Below are 19,023 nucleotides of genomic sequence, written 5' to 3' on the forward strand. Positions count from 1 at the left end.
GACACTATGGGACAGAGCTAGAAGTACAGATATACGACGTAGATGCAAGGTGGAGAACGTCAAGAACTGGGTACGAAATAGAAGAGTAGAATGAAACGATCATATAAGCCGAATGATAACAAATTGAGTAGTAAAGCCGGCAAGAGACGGCTCCACAATAGAAAAACGGTCAGTAGGAAGACCACGAAAACGATGGAACGACAACTTAATGGAGGCACATTGAAAAACAGACAGTCATGTCTATATAAATAGAAGAAGAATAATACTAGAGGTATTGGTATTGATGGCTGCCTACTTACAACCAAAATATTTTTTCTTTATACCATTCCACCACAATAATCATTACACAATTTTCAAACACAATATTTCAAGACACATCAGACATTAGCCACTCATTACCATATAACTCTTTCTTACTTTCATTTAGCAAGTTTCTAGTATATACACAAGTGGATATGCATAGAACAGGCGGCTATGCATCATTCTAATATATTTCCACCCTAACCTCAAGGTGTAACACCATCGTGCCGAAGGGGTGCATGGCCCAAGGGGAAAAGTGGGTCTCAAACGATGCGCTAAGGAGAAGGCGAACCGAAGGGGATTATAGCCTTGGCGGAGTATGGGCACTGCCCCGCTGGACCGAAGAATCCATCCAACTCATGGGAAGAAAAATGGAAAAATATTTAATAAAAAAGAAGGTAAGCATAGGGGTAGGAGTCTATGTAGGATATAGGCGAAGAGAGGCTGGCGACATTAGCGGAGGAGAAAGAAAAGGACAGTCGGGGGGAGAAAAATGTTGAGCCAAAGGAGAAGAACGAAGGGGAAAACGAGGACATAGGTGAAACAGTGGAGAAGAATGGCAGTGAAAACGAAACGGGGGATAGTAATGACGAGAGTGAATGGACGACCAACACTAACAGAAAAAAGAAAAGGAAATCGCACGGAAAGACATAGGAGCTGGTGGAAATAAGAATGAAAGTAAGATCAATTTAAAAAGAAGTGAAACAGAGAAAGGAATGTCAAAAATGAAGGGATGCATCGACGAGTTAATGAACCTAACAAAGGCGGTGGCAAATACAAAGAACGAGATCAAACAGGGAGCCGCAAAGGTACGGCAGATTTGCTGCCAAATGGAAAGAAACATTAGAGAGTTAATGTATAGTGCTACAGAGGATATTGAAAAAAGAGAAGGTATAAAAAGATGCGTAACAACAATAGGGACGCAAACAAAAATAACTGTAGCAACAACTACGAGGTGCGTAGGGACACAGGTAGAAGTAAATTGGGAAGAGGGCCCAGAATTACAAAGAAAAAGGATTGAGGAACTATATAAAAAATGGATACGGCAGCAAGCATCGAGGAAATAAGTGAAGTACTACATCAAGAATGACCAGAGGAGGTTTATGATAAAGTAACCATCTGTGAAAAAGGAATTTTGGAGGCAGCGGACGAGGTGGCAATCTTGGTAACACAGGAATTTAGTGCAAGGTATCCAGACCTCCCCGGATTATACGTGAAAGAAAATGAAAATGGAGGAATTGGGACTATGTCTCAAATAACATGTATAGTGGAGGAAAATGGGAGAGAGAGGACATCAAAAAAATTTGTCCACAAGCTGAAACAAAGGAGAGGAGAAGAACCAATGGCTGTTAAATTCTTGGCAGCAGCCAGGAAACTATTCGACCGTATGGAAAGAATGGATAGAGAAAAGATAGGGAAAGCAGCACCAGCAGTACTAGGAGTGGAAAAATCAAGAAAAGTGCTAGAGTGGGCAGCAAGAGGAAAGAAGGTAACGGCAACGATATACGGCAAAACGTTTAAGGAAAGGCAAATAGTAGCCACAGAAAAGAAAGGGATGGTAATTATCACAAAACCGAAGAACAAGCCCTATGCTGAACTTGTAAAAGAGTTAAGGGAAGAGCTGGGAGAAAAAGAGGATGTTGTCATAAACAAGGTTAGACAAACCAGACAAGAAGGTGTGGTCCTGGAATTAGATGAAGGCAGGAAAATAGCGGAACAAGTCAGGAAATTAGTAGCATCAAGACAAGGATGCGCAACAAGAGTAGTGGCAAAAGGTGGAAGAGTAAAGAAGGGTTTGATGCTGGCAGACATGGATGGCCTAACCACAGAAAAATACATCGTCGAATCAGTGGAGAAATTTGCTGGTAGGGAGGAAGCATGTGAAGTAGTTGGAAAAATAAGGACAAACAGGGGAGAAAGTAGAATTTGTTATGTGGAGGTATAGCCAGAAGACTTTTAGTGGCAGAAAGAATAAAGATCGGGATGGTACACGTCACGGTAAAGGAGATGGTGAAGGTGACACGATGCTATAGATGCCAAGCACATGACCACATAGCAAGAGACTGTGAGGGAGAAGCAAAAGGGGGTGCTGGAAGTGTGGGATGGAGGGCCATGTGCAATCCCAGCGTCAAAGTAACACTGTAAAGTGCTTTAATTGTGACGAGGAAGGTCATATATCTACGTCCGCTTGGTGTCCCAAATTCAGGGGAATTATCAAAGAGCTAGAGGTGAAGGTGGAAGAAGGGTAGGAGGTTACTGACTGAGTGACAAAATGGGAAATAAGCGTGAAAGAGAGCGTGTGTTAAGAGTGCTGCAAACAAATGTTGGGACGGCTAGGCTAGCCCACGACCTCGCTGTGGTCTTCGCAATCGAAAAAGAAATTGACATCCTGATAGCGGCGGAGCCAAAATCCACGTTAGTGCGCAGTAGGGAATGGTTCGTATTAGAAAATAGAAATAATTAATAGAAGACTGAGAGTATATGGTATTAATACGCATACATACGAAAGTAGACTGGATGAGATTATGAATGAGGTAAGATTATTGGGAAGAGAGTGTGTAGTGGTGGGGGACTTCAACGCCAAAGCGGCGGAGTTCTCCCAGAATGGACGCTCACGGACAAATGCTTATAAAATGGATAGGAACTCTGGACTTAGTTGTCTTAAATAATGGTCGGGAACCAACGTTCATGAGGGGAAATTTGCATTCATATATCGATTTCACCTGTGCCACACAGAATGCGGCGAGAAAAATTCGAGACTGGACCGTGCTGCCGGATGACACTGCTACAGAACACCGCTACATTGACTTTTCGATCGTCGGAGTAGGGACTACCAACGTGGAGTCATCAGCGAACCAAACAGGAAGCAGAGGTGGAGATAGAACGGACTGGCTAGCGTTTGATAAGTATTCTAGATGGTTGATAGAGGGGAGAAGATGCCAACCGCCACCGGCAGAAAGACTTGAATCAATAATAAGAGAGACTATAAGAAATTGCATAAACAGGGTAGATGAAAAAAGAAAAATGCCTTATTGGTGGTGCGTAGAGATCGCCAATAAAAGGAAGGAATTCATTGCCATCAGAAGACAGGCTACTAGGGCAAGAGGTAGAGGAGAAGTAACCGAGGCTAGCAGAATGGATATGGTATAGAATGCGCGAAAGAAGAAACTGAACAGGATGATCCGAGCCGAGAAGAAGAGGCACTGGAGAGAACTGTGTGACAAGTTCGATGAGGACGTTTGCAATCGATCGTCCTCTACGCTGCACCTGTCTGGAGTTCTGCAGTTTTAACAAAAGCGTACAGAAAGAAGCTCACCCGAGCAGATAGGAAGAGTCTATTGAGGGTGAAATACAGAAGAATCTCTGCCGAGGCGTTAGGAGTTATCACCGGGTGGATTCCGATGCACATGCTAGTGAAGGAAAGAGGAAGAATATACGAGAGAAGAAATGAAGACATAGCAACAGAACGTTTAAAAAAAGAAGAAAGGGAAAGGTCCATAATGGTGTGGTAAGAGGAATGGGATGAGATGAGAAGGGTGGCGCAGTGGACGAAGTCGTTGATTCCTAATCTGAGAAGATTAGGAATCGGATTACGGGCACCGGCGTTTGGATTATTTCCTGATGCAGATGCTCACAGGACATGGTTGCTTTAGGGCATAGCTTTACAGAGTTGGAAAAGCAGAAAATAACAATTGCCTGTATTGTGAAATATCGGACACTCTCTCACACACTCTATTGGTATGCGATAGATGGATAGGTGAGAGAAGCCTGCTTGAGAGAGAGCTAGGAAGTAGGGTGCAATCAGTCACTGAACTGGTGGAGGAGATGCTTAGGTCGTCAGATCGGTGGAGAGCAGTTCAGAGATATGTGAGGAGAACATTGGAAAGAAAGGAAGAAGAAAGGCGACCCGAAGGTAGGCAGGGTGCCCAGGACCCAGAAAGAAGATAAGGCAGAATGAGAAGGGGTGAGATTGAACATGAACAGGGAGGAATAGAGGGAGAGAGGAATTCCGTCGTATTGGGAAAATTCTAGAATGTGTGAGAATTGTGCGTGAATGAAAGATCGGGTGAATGCCGTGCCGATGTTGCGTCCCAATCAGGGGATCCGGCCGGTAATTCACCACTGAGGAGGGTGTTTTTTTAGCAGGTAGGTCTCTGGCATTGACGGCGATGGTGTCCGAACAACCCTAGCGGGCGGCCTCGGATATCATTGTGGCCACGCTGGAGAAGTCCTGCATAACCGAGGCTAGAGGTTCTACCCACCTTCTAGGACCGAGGTATGTTTCGAACATTTGGACCACCACCCCTTTTAAAAGAAGAAAAAAAAAAGTATACACACAAGACATTTTAACCATCTGTCCTCATTAATTTATTAATAACCCAACATCATACATGTATATTCCATTTAGTTTACAGGTACCAAATGTTAATTTATAACATAAAGGGCCTTATTATTAGCTCTTCTCTCCTCGACTAATTAGGTACATGTATTGATGATTACATACTGTAGATTTAAAGACTAAGTCCTTCCACACATACAATTGCTTTACAAGGTTAAACATAATTTTCAGGGTATATTACACTATAACCCCAGCTTATTGATGTTTGCTACTATTGATGAAGTAACTACAAAATAAAATTTTTAAATTTCCTAACATATTCATCGAACACGTTGTTGGCTAGTGTCCCATTACGACATATACTATAAGTTACATTGATTGTTTTGTTCATACATCCGTTCAAAAACTGTCATTTTAATTAGTTGCCATCTAGAACATATTCAGACATCGTCTGAGGGTCAGCAACAACCCCTAGTGGGAGTCTTACGTTGCCATGTAAATTATTTGAGAAATACTCAAACATCACAACATATTTTTAAATAAAATGTAAGACATATTAAATTTTTTTACCATCTAAAGCAACGGTCAGCAACAGGCGGACCGCGGTCCGAATTCGGACCGCAAAAGGTTGAACTGCGGACCGAACTGCGGAATATCGATTGCTGAGTCAATCAAATTCAAAATAAAACTGCTGTTAATTTTCAAATAGGAAGTGAAATGATAAATAAACATAATAACAATTCTGTATAAGTGGTGAAATCTTGTTTTATAATAATATTGTATGTTTACAATAACTGAAATATATAAATCTGGGGAATTCTGTTCAAAATCTGGCTACATCTGGGGAAATAAAATGTATGGGCCTGTAAACGCTGCTGCCCACTGACTGACAGTCACTCACTAGTTGGTCAGTGACATGCACGTAGCGCACTACCGTTAATTTCTTTTGTGATTTATAAAACATCTTTTTGTACCTACGTTAATATTGGTCCGAATAAGAGAAAATTGGGCAGTGAAAATAGGAAGTTTCTGGCAGAATGGACTGAACAATATTGTTTTACACTGTCTGATAGGCCGCAAGCGGTTCTGGTGTGCCTATATGCAATAAAACTGTCGTCTTAGTTAAAAGTGGAAATTTGAAGCGACACTACGAAACAACTCATCAGTAGTTCCACAAAAACTTTCCTCTTGGCAGTCAGGCGCGTAACGAAAAACTTCGGGTATATCTTAATTCTTACGAAAAAAGCACAAAAATCCTAGTTCGCTGCATGAGCGACCAAGAAAAATCCACAGGGGCAGCCTTACGTGTGTTCTGGATACTTAATAAACACCAAAAACCATTTTCTGATTCTGAGATAGTGAAGGAATATATGCTGGCAGTAGCTAACTCACTTTTTGAAGAAAAAAAAGATGTTGCCTCAGTAATTCAAAGTATCTTATTGTCAGCGCGAAGTAATACACGAAGAACGGAAATTTTAGCTGCGGATATTAAAAACTCTCTTCTAAATCTTTTGCAAAAGGCACCTTGCTACGCCATAGCACCTGACGAATCATGTGACATTGTTGATGATGAACAAATGTCTGTTTTTGTAAGATTTCTTGATATTGAGTGTCAGATTTTTAGGGAAGAGTTGCTAGCAATATTGCCGCTGAAAGGTAACACTCGAGGAGAAGATTTATTCAAGGTTATTGATGAATTAATTTTTAAATCTAACATCAGTTATAATAAAATGATTTCGCTTTCTACTGATGGGGCCCCAACAATGATTGGCAAAGAAAAAGGTGTAGTAAAGAGGATCAGGGATAAAAATTCAAATTTAATAACATATCAGTGCATAATACACCAGGCAGCCCTTTGTGGAAAACTTAGTGCTAAACTTAAAGAAGTCATGGACAGTTTAGTGAAGTTAATTAATTTTATGAGATCTCATTCTGCTCTTCAGCACCAACATTTCAATGAGTTTTTTCCTGAATGTGATTCAGCATATTCTGACTTACTACAACACAATACTGCTCGTTGGTTAAGTAAAGGGCAAGTTATTGAACGTTTCTGTCTAATAAAAGAACATGTGATCTCCTTCTTACAAAATATAGATACGCAGGGAGCCAGGGCACATTTTGACTATATAAAAAACAGGCGCAACATGCTGGTTGTGGCTTTTCTAAAAGATATTTTAAAATATTTGAATGCGCTTGACACAGAGTTACAAGGAAATGGAAAATTAGTATGTGATCTGATGCAAAGCGTGTCTGCTTTTCGTCGTAAGCTAGATATCTTTGAAACATATTGCACAACAAGAATTCATTCATTTTCAAAGTATTCTTGAATATAATAAAAATAAGGAGTACTCCGAAGAAGACATTGCAGTATTCGTAATATTTCTGGGCGATCTTAGGAACGAATTTGGTTTAAGATTCCAAGACTTTGCACAGGTAAGCAAACTATCTTCATTTCTAAAATCACCATTTGAAGTTGATGCAGCGGCACAATGGACAGATCTGGCTGCTAAGCTGTTTAATCTGTCAAAAGCATTACTTTAAATGAAGATTATTGAATTACAAGATTTGTCCTTACACGTTTATAAATCGGTATCCGCCGAAGAATTTTGGGCCAAACATGTGCCAGCAAAATATGAAAACTGCAGACAACTTGCAATCAATTTCGCCAGTATGTTTGGCTCAACGTATATGTGCGAAACGTCTTTCTCAAAAATAAATTTTTTGAAAAACAAATATCGCTCCTGATTAACGAACGCCCACCTCGAAGATACACTTCGAATTTGTTGTTAGACTCGAGAACCAGGCCACAAACAACTAGCTCAAGACCGTCGGTGCAATTTTTCGCATTAATGTAATGTCTTTTGTTTTATCATTAAGAATGTATCAAAATAATAAACATATTGTCATTAAATCTTATCATTTGTTTTTTTTTCTGGACCTTGTTCAAATTTTCTTCTAGTATCCGGACCCCACTTAAAATGACTTGCCGACCGCTGTTCTAAAGGGTTTTTACCCAGGTATTTATGTGCTCCGAGTAAGTATTTAACCACATTGCTTTTTCAACCTTAATTCAAATTTTACCTTTACGTTTGCTTTTAAATTAATTGGAAATACTTATTCCAGGTAAGAAAACACTGATGATGGACTTTTTAGTCCGAAAACGTTCTCTGGTGTAGCCCGAAAGGGATTTTAAATGATATACCTTTTATGAAGGATTTTAAGTAAACTTCTGAGTATTTAAACCTTGCCAAGAAGGGATAGCGATGGCAAGAAATAAACTACGGATAGTTTATTAAAAAGTAGCACTAGCTAATCACGTTCTTCTTCTTAAAATGTCCTCTCTTCAATGGAGGTTGGCTACTACAATTTCAAACTCTTTTCTGTCTTCACTGTTCTTATTAGCTGTTCAAAATTTAACCCTGTCCATTGTCTGAGTTTCTTAGCCACGATAGTATTTTCCTTTCTGGTCGTCTCATTTCTTCGATCTTTCCTTTCGCTATTATTTGAGCATATTGATGCTTTTTATTTCTCAATATGTGACCGAGGTATGACGTTTTTCTAACTTTCACTGTGTTGAAAATTTCTTGTTCCTTGCCTATTCTCTGCAGTAGAGAAATGAAATAAAATCAAAGGCCTCCAATTGATTTACCATTGATGTTTTAAGGGTCCACATTTCAACTGCATAAAAAAGAGTCGACCAGACGTAGCATTTTGATAAATGTAGTGTTAATCACCTAATATAAGTTTTTATATATTTAATTCATTCAGTTACTAAATTGCAGTTGAAAAATAAAACACATTTATAGCTACTAATCTATTCTTATAATTGTCAAATACATTCGACATAATTATAATTAATATATTACCTAAAATTGAAACCAAATTATTTTCACGTTCACAAACAATTTTCAACTTATAATGTACTCTAAAAAATTACATATTTTTGTGACTTGAGGGTCTCATCTTACATAAATTTTGTAAGGGCAACATAGTAATTTCCTCCTTAATTTTAACTACTCCTTCGTTTGCATCTATAGAGAGAAGTTCACCAGTTTGTTCTCGTTCTTCGCCAATTATTACCTGTAAAATTTAAAAAAATATTCAAAACTCTATAATAAACAAAGTATTAAACAAAATAAGCCACACATGAACAGTGTCGATTAAAATATCGTTTACTGTCATTGATATTACTCTAAACTCTTTACAACGATATTTTTATAACTTATTATACTTATTGATTATATTGAAGAAAATACGTCCAAAAATTATACGAAAGCATTATAAAAAAAACAATACTTTTTAGTACATTAATCATTAGGGAAAATCCACATCTAGCAGTATAATGTGCATTAGCTACTAAGGCCGCAAGGGTAAACAAAAACTTATGCAGTGGAGAGTATATCGTAACTACTAGAAACAAAATACGTGTCTTCAAATAAAATAAATAATAATTTAAAATTTTGTTTGGCGAAGAAAAAGAGCACTTTTTCGTGCTTATATTTATACACTTATAACCGTCGAATAATCCAATAATTCAGCATAGTCGAGCCCTGTGATCGTTTTGCCTTTCTCCAGGTAGTCGATGTAGATCACTGCTTGTGAATGCTTGAAAACGATGACCATCACCTTTCTGGGCGATAGGACAGCTTTTGCCTTTTTTCGAAAGCTTTCTCGTGCCCAAAATTTCATACAGGATATGACACACGCGGTCTCATGAGATGCCTACTGCCTCAGCAATCTCCCGCACCTTCAATCGGCGGTTTTCCAATACGAGATCGTGGATTTTTTTCACGTTATCCTCCGTGATAGCCGTTTTCGGGGTACCTGGGCGTAACTTATCAAATACCGATATGCGACCACTTTGAAACTAATTAAACAAACTTTTGACGGTCGACAACGAAAAAAAGAACCACTGTACACAGCATCCAAGCGCTCTTTAATTTCACTGCGTGATTTGCCTTCCAAAAACAAGAATCGAATTACCGAAAGGCTTTTTCAATTTTTGTAAAATCCGCAGATACTCCCGCTTCCACGCACCGTCAAAACAAAACTATGAGTCCGATTCGGCTGAAATTTGCCGTAGACGGCAAGTCTACGAAAATGTTCTACATGATTCTCTAGCTATAGTTGCGCCATGGGGCGGTGGGGAGGTAAGTGCTTAGTGATGTACAATATTGATTGTTAAGTGAAAAGTATGAAAAATTACGCAGTATAAGAAATCAATATCGTGCCGATCTGAGATTGAGAATCTGAGCTCATCAATAAACCACACAGGGCAGACTGAATTTGAGCTCACCAGTACACCACGCGGAACAAACTGCTTCGCTTTCTCTCCGTTATCTCCATATCTAAAGCATTTCCGATTTAATCCCGCTATTAGTGGTCTTAAAGTTCTTAGAATCGCATATATCTGAGTCGACTTTTCTTTGAATTATTTGCCACGTATTTTCAACCAGTCCATTGTTGAAATTTGTATAGGGAATAATATTCTAAAATTATATTATCAGTAGTACCGAGTTGGTTTATGAGTCAAATTTATGATGAGAGGCCCTGGAATCACATAAATATAGGGGACCAACGCCGAAATCACTAAGTTTAATGAGATGACATATGTATTGAAATTATTAATGTAAAGTTTGAATAGTCCTACATTTTAACAAATATGTATTTTTGGGAAAATTAAGTAAAAATGTTATTCAACACAGTAAATATTAACGAATAATAAATCTTAGGAAATTGTCTCTGCTCCTTCCTTTATAGCTATCGCCTCGAAAAATTAGTATCTCGGGGACCGACTGAAGCCAACAGGGTGGACCATTTCCATGGTATAGAGTTAATCTCTGGATATGAACTACTTAGCGGTAGATTATATCGTTTATTTTAAGCAGGACGATGTGCGGGTCCACTCGGACAAAATCCTTTCTTACGTTTGAGATTGTATAATCCTGGGTTTCGGAGAAGGAATGTGTGATCTTGGAAGATCACATCTCTTTCGAAAGTTGTCCCGGTAGCATGCATGTCAAGCCTGGTCTTGACTTTATTACTTTAAAGCTTTAAATGTTTACGAGCAAATTCGTAGACTTTTTCCAATTTTTCTTTCAGATTTTCGATGTACGTCAGGAAATGACCTTTCTTTCTTCTTCACATGAAGGCAATATGCCAAAAATAAAATCTTGTGGAAGCTTCATTTCACTTCTGGTAATCATCATCGATCAAGAATAACTGCTTCATCTTCGAAACTTCTAAAGGCTGGCAATAGAGGAAGTAAAGTATCCCAATATTTTTGATTATCAGCGACAACATTGGTAGGTATTGACAAACAGTTCTATTATGTATGTCTTTCGACCATTCCGTCTGATTGTGAATGGAGAGGCGTCGTGCGAGTTTTCTTAATAGCTAAGATTTTCAGTAATTCTTGCCATAATTCTGATTCAAAATTTCGTCCTTGATCAGAATGTAACTGTAAAGGAACTCTATGTCTTGATATGACGTGTATTATGAATGATTCTGCTACCGTAGTCACTTCTTGATTAGGAAGGGAAGCAATATCAAGCCATTTTGAAAATAATCCATTGCGACCATTAAGTACTTGTTTCCTCTCTCTGTCATCGGAAGTGGACCGAGAATATCCACTACAAGTCTTTCAAAAGGCTCTCCGGAATGATGCCATTTTACCACGATTTCTTGTTCTAGGACCTTTTCTACCATAAATTGCATTTCTTACATCAATCTTCTACATCTCGACGACAATTAATTCAGTAAAATTTGTCTCCTCGGATTCTGGCAAGGTTCTTTTGGCTCCAAAATGTCCTACAAAAAGGCTGCTTTGAAGTTCTTGCAACACACAGTTAATGTGTGTGTTCGTTATGTTTTTGATATCGACCTTCCAGCTGACTTTCAGGAAAACCTGCTTTAGATGCTGCTAGTCATATCTTGAACATATCTACAACTTGAACGAGAGAGGTATAACTGAGTTAATCCTGGAGAATAAATTGCAAAACGATGGCTGCCTGTCCTCGAAGCGACCCTACCAAGGAAGCTGCCATTTCTGTCACAGTTCAGCTATTTACTCTACCTGTAACTATGGGTTGTTTTAAAATTTTACTAGTTCTAATTGTGCCTATTCCAACTATGGAAGATGATGAGGCAGACTGTTTGTTCAGATTCGACATTAGTTACTGAAACAATATTAAATACGGAAGCTTGGGTACCAATTTTTCTTTCTAACTCAGCTATTTGTCTTTCTAAATTAGATTTTAGATCGTTTTGTTGTTGTTCTTTTTATGTTCTAAATCAGTTTTTATAATGTTCTGGTGTTCTTCTATTATTCTATTCTACTAATAATTTGACTTAACTCTAACTTAAAATTTCGTGAATTTGAGATAAAATATTTATGATTTCTACTTTCCGCAAAATATTTTTACAAACTTGTAACAGCAATTGTAGCAAAAATATTTTAATATCGAAGGGAGAGAAAATCGTAGATTTTTAAAAAATATCAAAAGACAAATAATTTGGCAATAAATGGATCATACTTCAACAAAAAGCTCACAATTTTGCTAAACGTTTTGACGAAGATCTCATTTGTTTTCTAAGTAGATTCAACTTTTTCGAGCTCGACGAAAAACGAATAGTAAATCTATCAGTGTTAATTATGGTGTGTAGAAAAATATCTAATTATATCGAAGTATTAGCGGTCCCTTCGATGTTGATATAACTGTATACGTGTCCTTAACTTATATGAATAACTTACCTTAAACTGATCTCCTCTCTGTGGTCGTACTGGATCTAGATGATCGCATATTATGTTAACAACTCTGTCTTCTGCAGGAAGAAAAACTGTACACATAGCTGCAGATATGCTTCTAATAACGCCAGTTTGTCCAACTAAGCCAGGATCGTCATGACTATCGCGAATTCTTACCTATAAAAACAAATTATTCATTTTTAGAATAATATTGCGAAAACATGACACGCAGTCCATATATGTTTATTAAGAAGGTAATCAACACGTACAAAAATATACTGATCACATTATATAGGAAAATTGAGCCCCAGGCTATTAAAAAACTAGTACAAAAAAAAAGAAAATGATATGTAATTGTAGTTAATAAAGATATGATAACTATGTAATTTATTTTAAAATTATAAAATAACATTTGGCTTAAACAAAATTACGTGTTATAAGTATAGACGATATAGTTTTAGCTAATTAAAAGACAAACTAGATTTATAAAACGAGTAAATCAAATAAACTTAACTTCAAATGGTCTACCAAGAGTTAGTATGAATGAGAAGCTTTAAGTGACAAAGGGGAGCAAACTAGATCTGTAAAGATCGCAACGTGATACTCCGAAAACCACTCTAATTTCTAATCTTCTAATTTAAGAGTTAGTATCTTCTTCTTCTTCTTCTACTTCTTGGAGATCTTTCGATCTGTTTAATTCTGAAGCTGCCTCTGGTTAATTTCCTGGGAGGTAGATTGCCAACTATCCCTCCATCTTTTAGGTGGTCTTCCGGGAGGTCTTGAACCGGGCGGGTTGTTTTCTAGAGCAATTTTTGGGAGTCTATTCCCATCCATTCATCTTACATGATTGTACCACATCCTCTTACGCTGCCTTCCCCATCTTACAATATCTTGAATTTTGCACTGCTCTCCGACGTTTGTATTTCTCATCCTGTCTCTTCTTGTTTTGCCCACTATTGTTCTTAGGGTTTTCATTTCGGCAACCCTTAGCATCTGTTTCGTTTTGTTGGTATCTTCGTGCACTTCTATGCCATATGTCATGATCGATCGTATGCAAGTCTTGTAGATTCTAATTTTACTATCTGTGCGCATATACGGATTTGACCAGACTATCTCCCGCAGACATCCCGACAATGCGGATGCTTTGTTGATCTGACTCCTTAGGTCCTTTACTGATTTCAGATATCTGAATTGCATCACCTGTTCTATGGGGTTGTTCTCAACCACTAACTTACATCTGAGCGGATCGTTTGCTGTTGTCATAGATTTAGTTTTGTTGGTAGAAATGGTCATATTTAGTTGGCGGCTTATTTGAAAGAACTGAAAGAGCTGTCTCTGAAGATCATCTTCTGATTCGGCAATAAATGCAGCATCATCTGCGGAACACACCATACCAATTCTTTTGTTGTCCATTCTGTATCCGAGATTGAGAGATGTTACTTTGTTTATAATTTTGCCCATGAGTAGGTTAAACAAGAAGGGGCTTAAACTGTCGCCTTGTCTAATTCCTCCCGGTGTTGGAATATTTTCAGTGAATTGGTCTCCTGCTGGAACCAAATGGCAAAGCTGAGGATTGAGCAAGACCAATATACGGATGAATTTGAAATCCGGAAAGGTGTCCGCCAAGGCTGCATACTCTCTCCGATGCTTTTTAATTTATATGTTGAAAATATATTTGCGGAAGCATTAGAAGACACGGAATTAGGCATTAAGGTGAACGGCATACCAATTAGCAATCTACGCTATGCGGACGACACAGTGATTATAACTGATAATTTGGAAGATCAGCAGTTATTACTTGATAGGGTGAATAGCATAGGTAAAAAATATGGCCTCAAAATCAACATTTTGAAAACGAAATATATGGTCATTAGCAGAAACCCTCCAGAAAACCCGATAATATGCATAGGTGACGATCGCATAAAACGCGTGAAAACTTTTAAATACCTTGGCACCACAATCAATGACCAATCGGATCCACAACAAGAGATAAAAACCCGAATACAAATGGCAAGACAAGCTTTTGTGAAATTCAGACCGCTCCTATGTAATCAAAACCTAAATTTCGAAATACGCTACAGAATGGTCAAGTGCTACATATGGTCCATCTTGCTTTATGGCATGGAAACGTGGACTTTGAAAAAAACATCTATCAACAAACTTGAAGCATTTGAAATGTGGTCATTGAGAAGAATGATGCGCATACCTTGGGTGGATAGAGTTCGAAACGATGACGTCCTTAAGAGAGCCGGCGTGGAAAGAGAACTCTTTGAATTAATTAAAAAACGCAAGATTGGTTACCTTGGGCACATATTGAGAGGAGCAAAATATGAAATACCACAGTTAATCCTACAAGGGAAGATCGAAGGTAGGAGAGGAGCCGGCCGCAAACAATTATCCTGGTTAAGGAATATTAAAGAATGGACAGGAATACAGGCGAGCTGTGTCACGCCGCCAAGAACAGAATTCTAATAATGAGATAGTCGCCTACGCACTTTGGTGTATGGCATGTTAAGAAGAAGGTCTCCTGCTCTAACTTTGGTTACATTGTTGTTATTTAGGTTATGGACTATCTTTGTTATGTTGGTCGGTGTTTTATTTTCTATTAATATATTTAGAATGTCTCCCAGGCGAACCCTGTCAAACGCCTTCGTCAGATCAATGAAGCAAATATACGCTGGCATGCCGAACTCTATAGCTTTTTCTTTTATTTGTTTTATTATGAATACTGCATCTGTTATAGACCGCCCTCTTGTAAAACCTTGTTGTTCTTCAGCATTAGTGATTTACCTTTCCAATTTGTCCTTAAGAATGCTCATGAAAAGTTTCATCGTTGTATTTAAGAGGGTTATTCCTCTGTAGTTTTGTGGGGAAGTTTTTTGTCCTTTTTTAAATACGGGGATTGTGATGGTCTTATGCCATTCCTCTGTTGTTTCTGTGTCGTTTAAGATTTTGTTAAATAGTTGTGACAGTTTACTTGCAAGTTCAGGACCTCCATATTTTAAGAGTTTATTGGTTATACCATCTGTTCCAGGAGATTTTCTGTTTTTTAGTTTCCTGATCTTTGCTTCTATCTTTTCGTTCTTGATTGTAGCACTTATACCTGCTTCGTAAGTTCAGGGCCTACATATTGTAAGAGTTCATTAGGTATATCATCTGTTCCAGGTGATTTTCTGTTTTTTAGCTTCTTGATCTTTGCTTCTACCTCTTCTTCATTGATTGTAGCACTTATATTTTGCGAGAGCTTCTTCCGATTGTGTGCTTTTATATCTCAGGTAGCATTTGCGTTTTAATTCAGAGAGTTCTTTTACCTCTTGACAAAACCACAGTTTGTTATGGTTTATCGCCCTCGTGTTAATTTTCCGCTTTCCAATTGCTTCTTCTGCTGCTTGGTTGATGCATTTCCTGATTTTTTGCCAAGTATCTTCAACTCCCCATTCTGGTTGTAACTCGATCTCTTTTAATTTGCTGGTAATCCTGTTCTCATAAAGGAGTTTTGTACAATCTGTTGCTAGCGACTCTATATTGTGTTTTTCGATGAGCATTTGGGGTTTTCTGTTTCGTTGAGGACGTTCTCGTAGCATCTTGCATAAAACAAGGTTGTGATCGGTCCCCAGGTTAGCAGATGTCAGCAGACATCAAGTACTTGTGACGGTGTTATCACTCGATTTGAGATTATGAAATCTATCATTGATCGCTGACCTCAATTATTGTTAAAAGTGTATTTATGTTGGTTTTTATGAGGAAAATATGTGTTGTTGATTCTCATTTCATTTCTAGCGCAAAAGTCTATTAGTGCTTCGCCGTTTTCATAATTATTTCTTCGATGTACTTTTGTTTTATACCTGGACGTTCATACTGACTGGACTAAGAGTTAGTATGAAAGCTGAAAATACTGAGAGGATAGAATGAACGGGGAAAAAAAGCGAAAGTTCTTGTAATTATTATTATAGTACACTTATGGTAAAACAAATATATTCGTAAATATATATACGCATTATACCATTTTTTGCACAATTTTAATAAAAAAGTACATAAGACAGATATTCAGAAATTGAAAATTTAAGTTAAATATTGTATATATATGGGATTAAGCCAAAATTGAATGTAATGATAATTACATTTTTCAACTAGAAAAATTTGACGTTTCGATTTCCATTCCGGAAATCATTCTCAAAAAAGAGTATTTAAGAATGTTGTTAAAAAGAATGTATAACCGCCAAAGTTGTTATGTCATTACACACAATTGAAAAATTGAAAATTGACACACTTGGCCGCGGTGTTTTAGCAACAGCCATGCTTGGCTGAAAATATATAAGGGTAGATTTTTGCCCTATGGAGCTTCAAATTTTGTCTATTGTCTCTAGAGAATATTTATCTGCTTATGTTTTATCTTTTTAATCTTCTTCTTCTTCTCGTGCCACTCCTATCGGAGATTGGAAATCATCATGGCCACTGCGACTTTGTTAGCAGCGCGCCTAAAAAGTTCAATCGAACTACACCCGAACCATTCACGTAGATTACGAAGCCACGATATTTTTCTTCTTCCCACACTTCTTTTGCCCTTAATTTTGCCCTGCATGATATTTCTTAAAAGTTCGTACTTTTCACCTCTCACAATGTGCCCCAAGTATTCCATCTTTCTAGTTTTTATCTCATTTAGAATTTCGCATCTTTTGTCTAAAGTTTGGAGTACTTGCGTGTTAGTGACGCGGTCCATCCATGATATTCTGAGAATGCGCCTATAGCACCACATCTCGAAAGCTTCGATGTTTTTTGTGGTCAACTGTTTTAGTGTCCAAGCCTCTACTCCATACAACAGGGTAGAAAAGACATAACACCGCAGCATTCGTATTCGTAACTTTATATTGATATCACGATTGCAAAAGAGTTTGCGCATTCTATTAAAGACTGATCTAATCTTTTTAATAGCCTACTGAAATTTACTGATTATGACTCACTGTATAACGGTTAAAAGGCATGTAAGTAGCATACCGATAGGAAAATTTAATAATTAAAAAACTAACCTCAATATCGACAGTATGCCAATCAGTCATAGGTAGCACATCCAGACCTGCACCGGGAGTTTGAGGATTGTACGGCATGTTCGGGCTATACCCAGAACTGGGAGTGCTATACGGATTGTTGCTCGAAGCAGGAGACTGACCGTATCCGGTTCCGGGACTGGGAGTGGAAATGGCGCTCTGGTATCCAGGACTTGCCTGATACGGACTGTAGCTACCGTCGTACATTGTACCAGGTGTTTGCGGAGTATATGGACCGTTGACTTGATAACCGGGAGTACCTAAAACAAAGAATTACAATAATTACTACATAATGGGATTATTTTCTATACACTTATCTACAACTAACTTTATATTAAGCTTCTATAAATTTAAGCAACTACAGAACAAAAATATTTCATCATTATTGTTTTATAATTTTTTCATACACTTTCACAGCAGTTTATCGTAAGCTACTTATCTGTAATAATTTCTATAGCTATTTTTCAATTAACTAGAACGGCCATTATTTTAATTTTAGTTATTTAGGTAATACAGTCTCTCCATTTAGCAATTATGCGGTAGGAGTTTCCATTTTGTGTTATAGAAATGATCTATATCGATATACAAGCCCCTTCTCATATCGGTTGGCCCACCTACGGAATTTCCAGTTTAAGTCGATTACCATAAACAAATTATACTCTGATGTTTTTATAAGTTTCCATATTAATTAATACGACATTATTATTAATATTTATTAAAAATATTACCCTTATGGTTTTTCATTTATTTTTAACAATAAAAAAATCATTAAACCCTGGCTATGCATTCAATTATGTCAACATACGTTGATTTTTTCATAATGGCAGCTAATCTGAAAAACTCAACGTAGGTGGCGCTTGTGTAGTTGGAGGTCATGTCAACTCTTCAAATCAATTTACTTGTAAGTAAATATTGCGTTTATTTGGCTGTGTGAATTTAATTTGAGAAAATAAAATGCCTCAATGTTGTGTTGTGCCTTTGTGCTCATCGAGAACATCAGGACACAGGTTTTCCAAAGATATTCTGATGACAAAAAAGTGGATTCTAGCAATAAGAAGGGATAAATATGTGCCGACCATAAATGCACGTATTTGTTAATATACTTATGTTTTTCTGGAATATTTAGTTGCAACCATATTTACTAAGAATTTAACAGGGAAAACCCTGTAGTTGGCTGTATGCCATAGGTATAAAATATTAAAATGAAGTAAAGACCTCTCTATGTTTTTATATTAAATTAATTTAATATACTAACATACAAAAGAAGTCACCACTGTTACGTTACATGACTGTATTAGCTCAAACCCAAATACAAATACTTCACTATAAAACTCAGATGAACATAAATATTTTTATTTTGGTCTGAGCTATAGAAATAAAACATTAAGATGATTAATATAGGTTACTTTTCGATAAGGGCTTACTTTTTTCCAGTAACTTTGGCATTCCTTCTCCTTAATTCGTTTTTTAACGCACAAACAGTCCAAGATCCGTATTTTTCTGCCATAATCTATTATTTATTAAATCGTAAACAAAAACACCATATACAAACTTCACGAACTGTCATAACGTTAACCATAGATAAATAATAT

General features: G+C 37.4%; 2 protein-coding genes across 2 annotated transcripts in view; one reads left to right on the forward strand and one right to left on the reverse strand.

The window, feature by feature from the left end:
- Positions 1–5,907: 5,907 nt before the first annotated feature.
- LOC140436004 (general transcription factor II-I repeat domain-containing protein 2B-like) lies at positions 5,908–6,966 on the forward strand. The gene has a single exon (XM_072524715.1). The coding sequence runs from the start codon at positions 5,908–5,910 to the stop codon at positions 6,964–6,966; it is 1,059 nt and encodes a 352-aa protein (XP_072380816.1).
- Positions 6,967–8,438: 1,472 nt separating this feature from the next.
- Spt5 (Transcription elongation factor subunit Spt5) overlaps positions 8,439–19,023 on the reverse strand; it is a 36,983-nt gene continuing 26,398 nt past the window's right edge. The window contains exons 14-16 of the mRNA XM_072526502.1: positions 17,414–17,691; positions 12,393–12,563; positions 8,439–8,719 (exon numbers count right to left, since the gene is read on the reverse strand). Coding sequence (XP_072382603.1) covers positions 8,573–8,719; positions 12,393–12,563; positions 17,414–17,691 — 596 coding nt within the window. The 3' untranslated portion in view covers positions 8,439–8,572. The remainder of the gene's footprint in view (positions 8,720–12,392; positions 12,564–17,413; positions 17,692–19,023) is intronic.

Source organism: Diabrotica undecimpunctata, chromosome 3 (genome assembly GCF_040954645.1).
Source record: "Diabrotica undecimpunctata isolate CICGRU chromosome 3, icDiaUnde3, whole genome shotgun sequence".
NCBI classification, from domain to species: domain Eukaryota; kingdom Metazoa; phylum Arthropoda; class Insecta; order Coleoptera; family Chrysomelidae; genus Diabrotica; species Diabrotica undecimpunctata.

Excerpts from the sequence above, each read along its gene's own strand:
- LOC140436004 (XM_072524715.1), top strand. The coding sequence starts at position 5,908 with ATGAGCGACCAAGAAAAATCCACAGGGGCAGCCTTACGTGTGTTCTGG.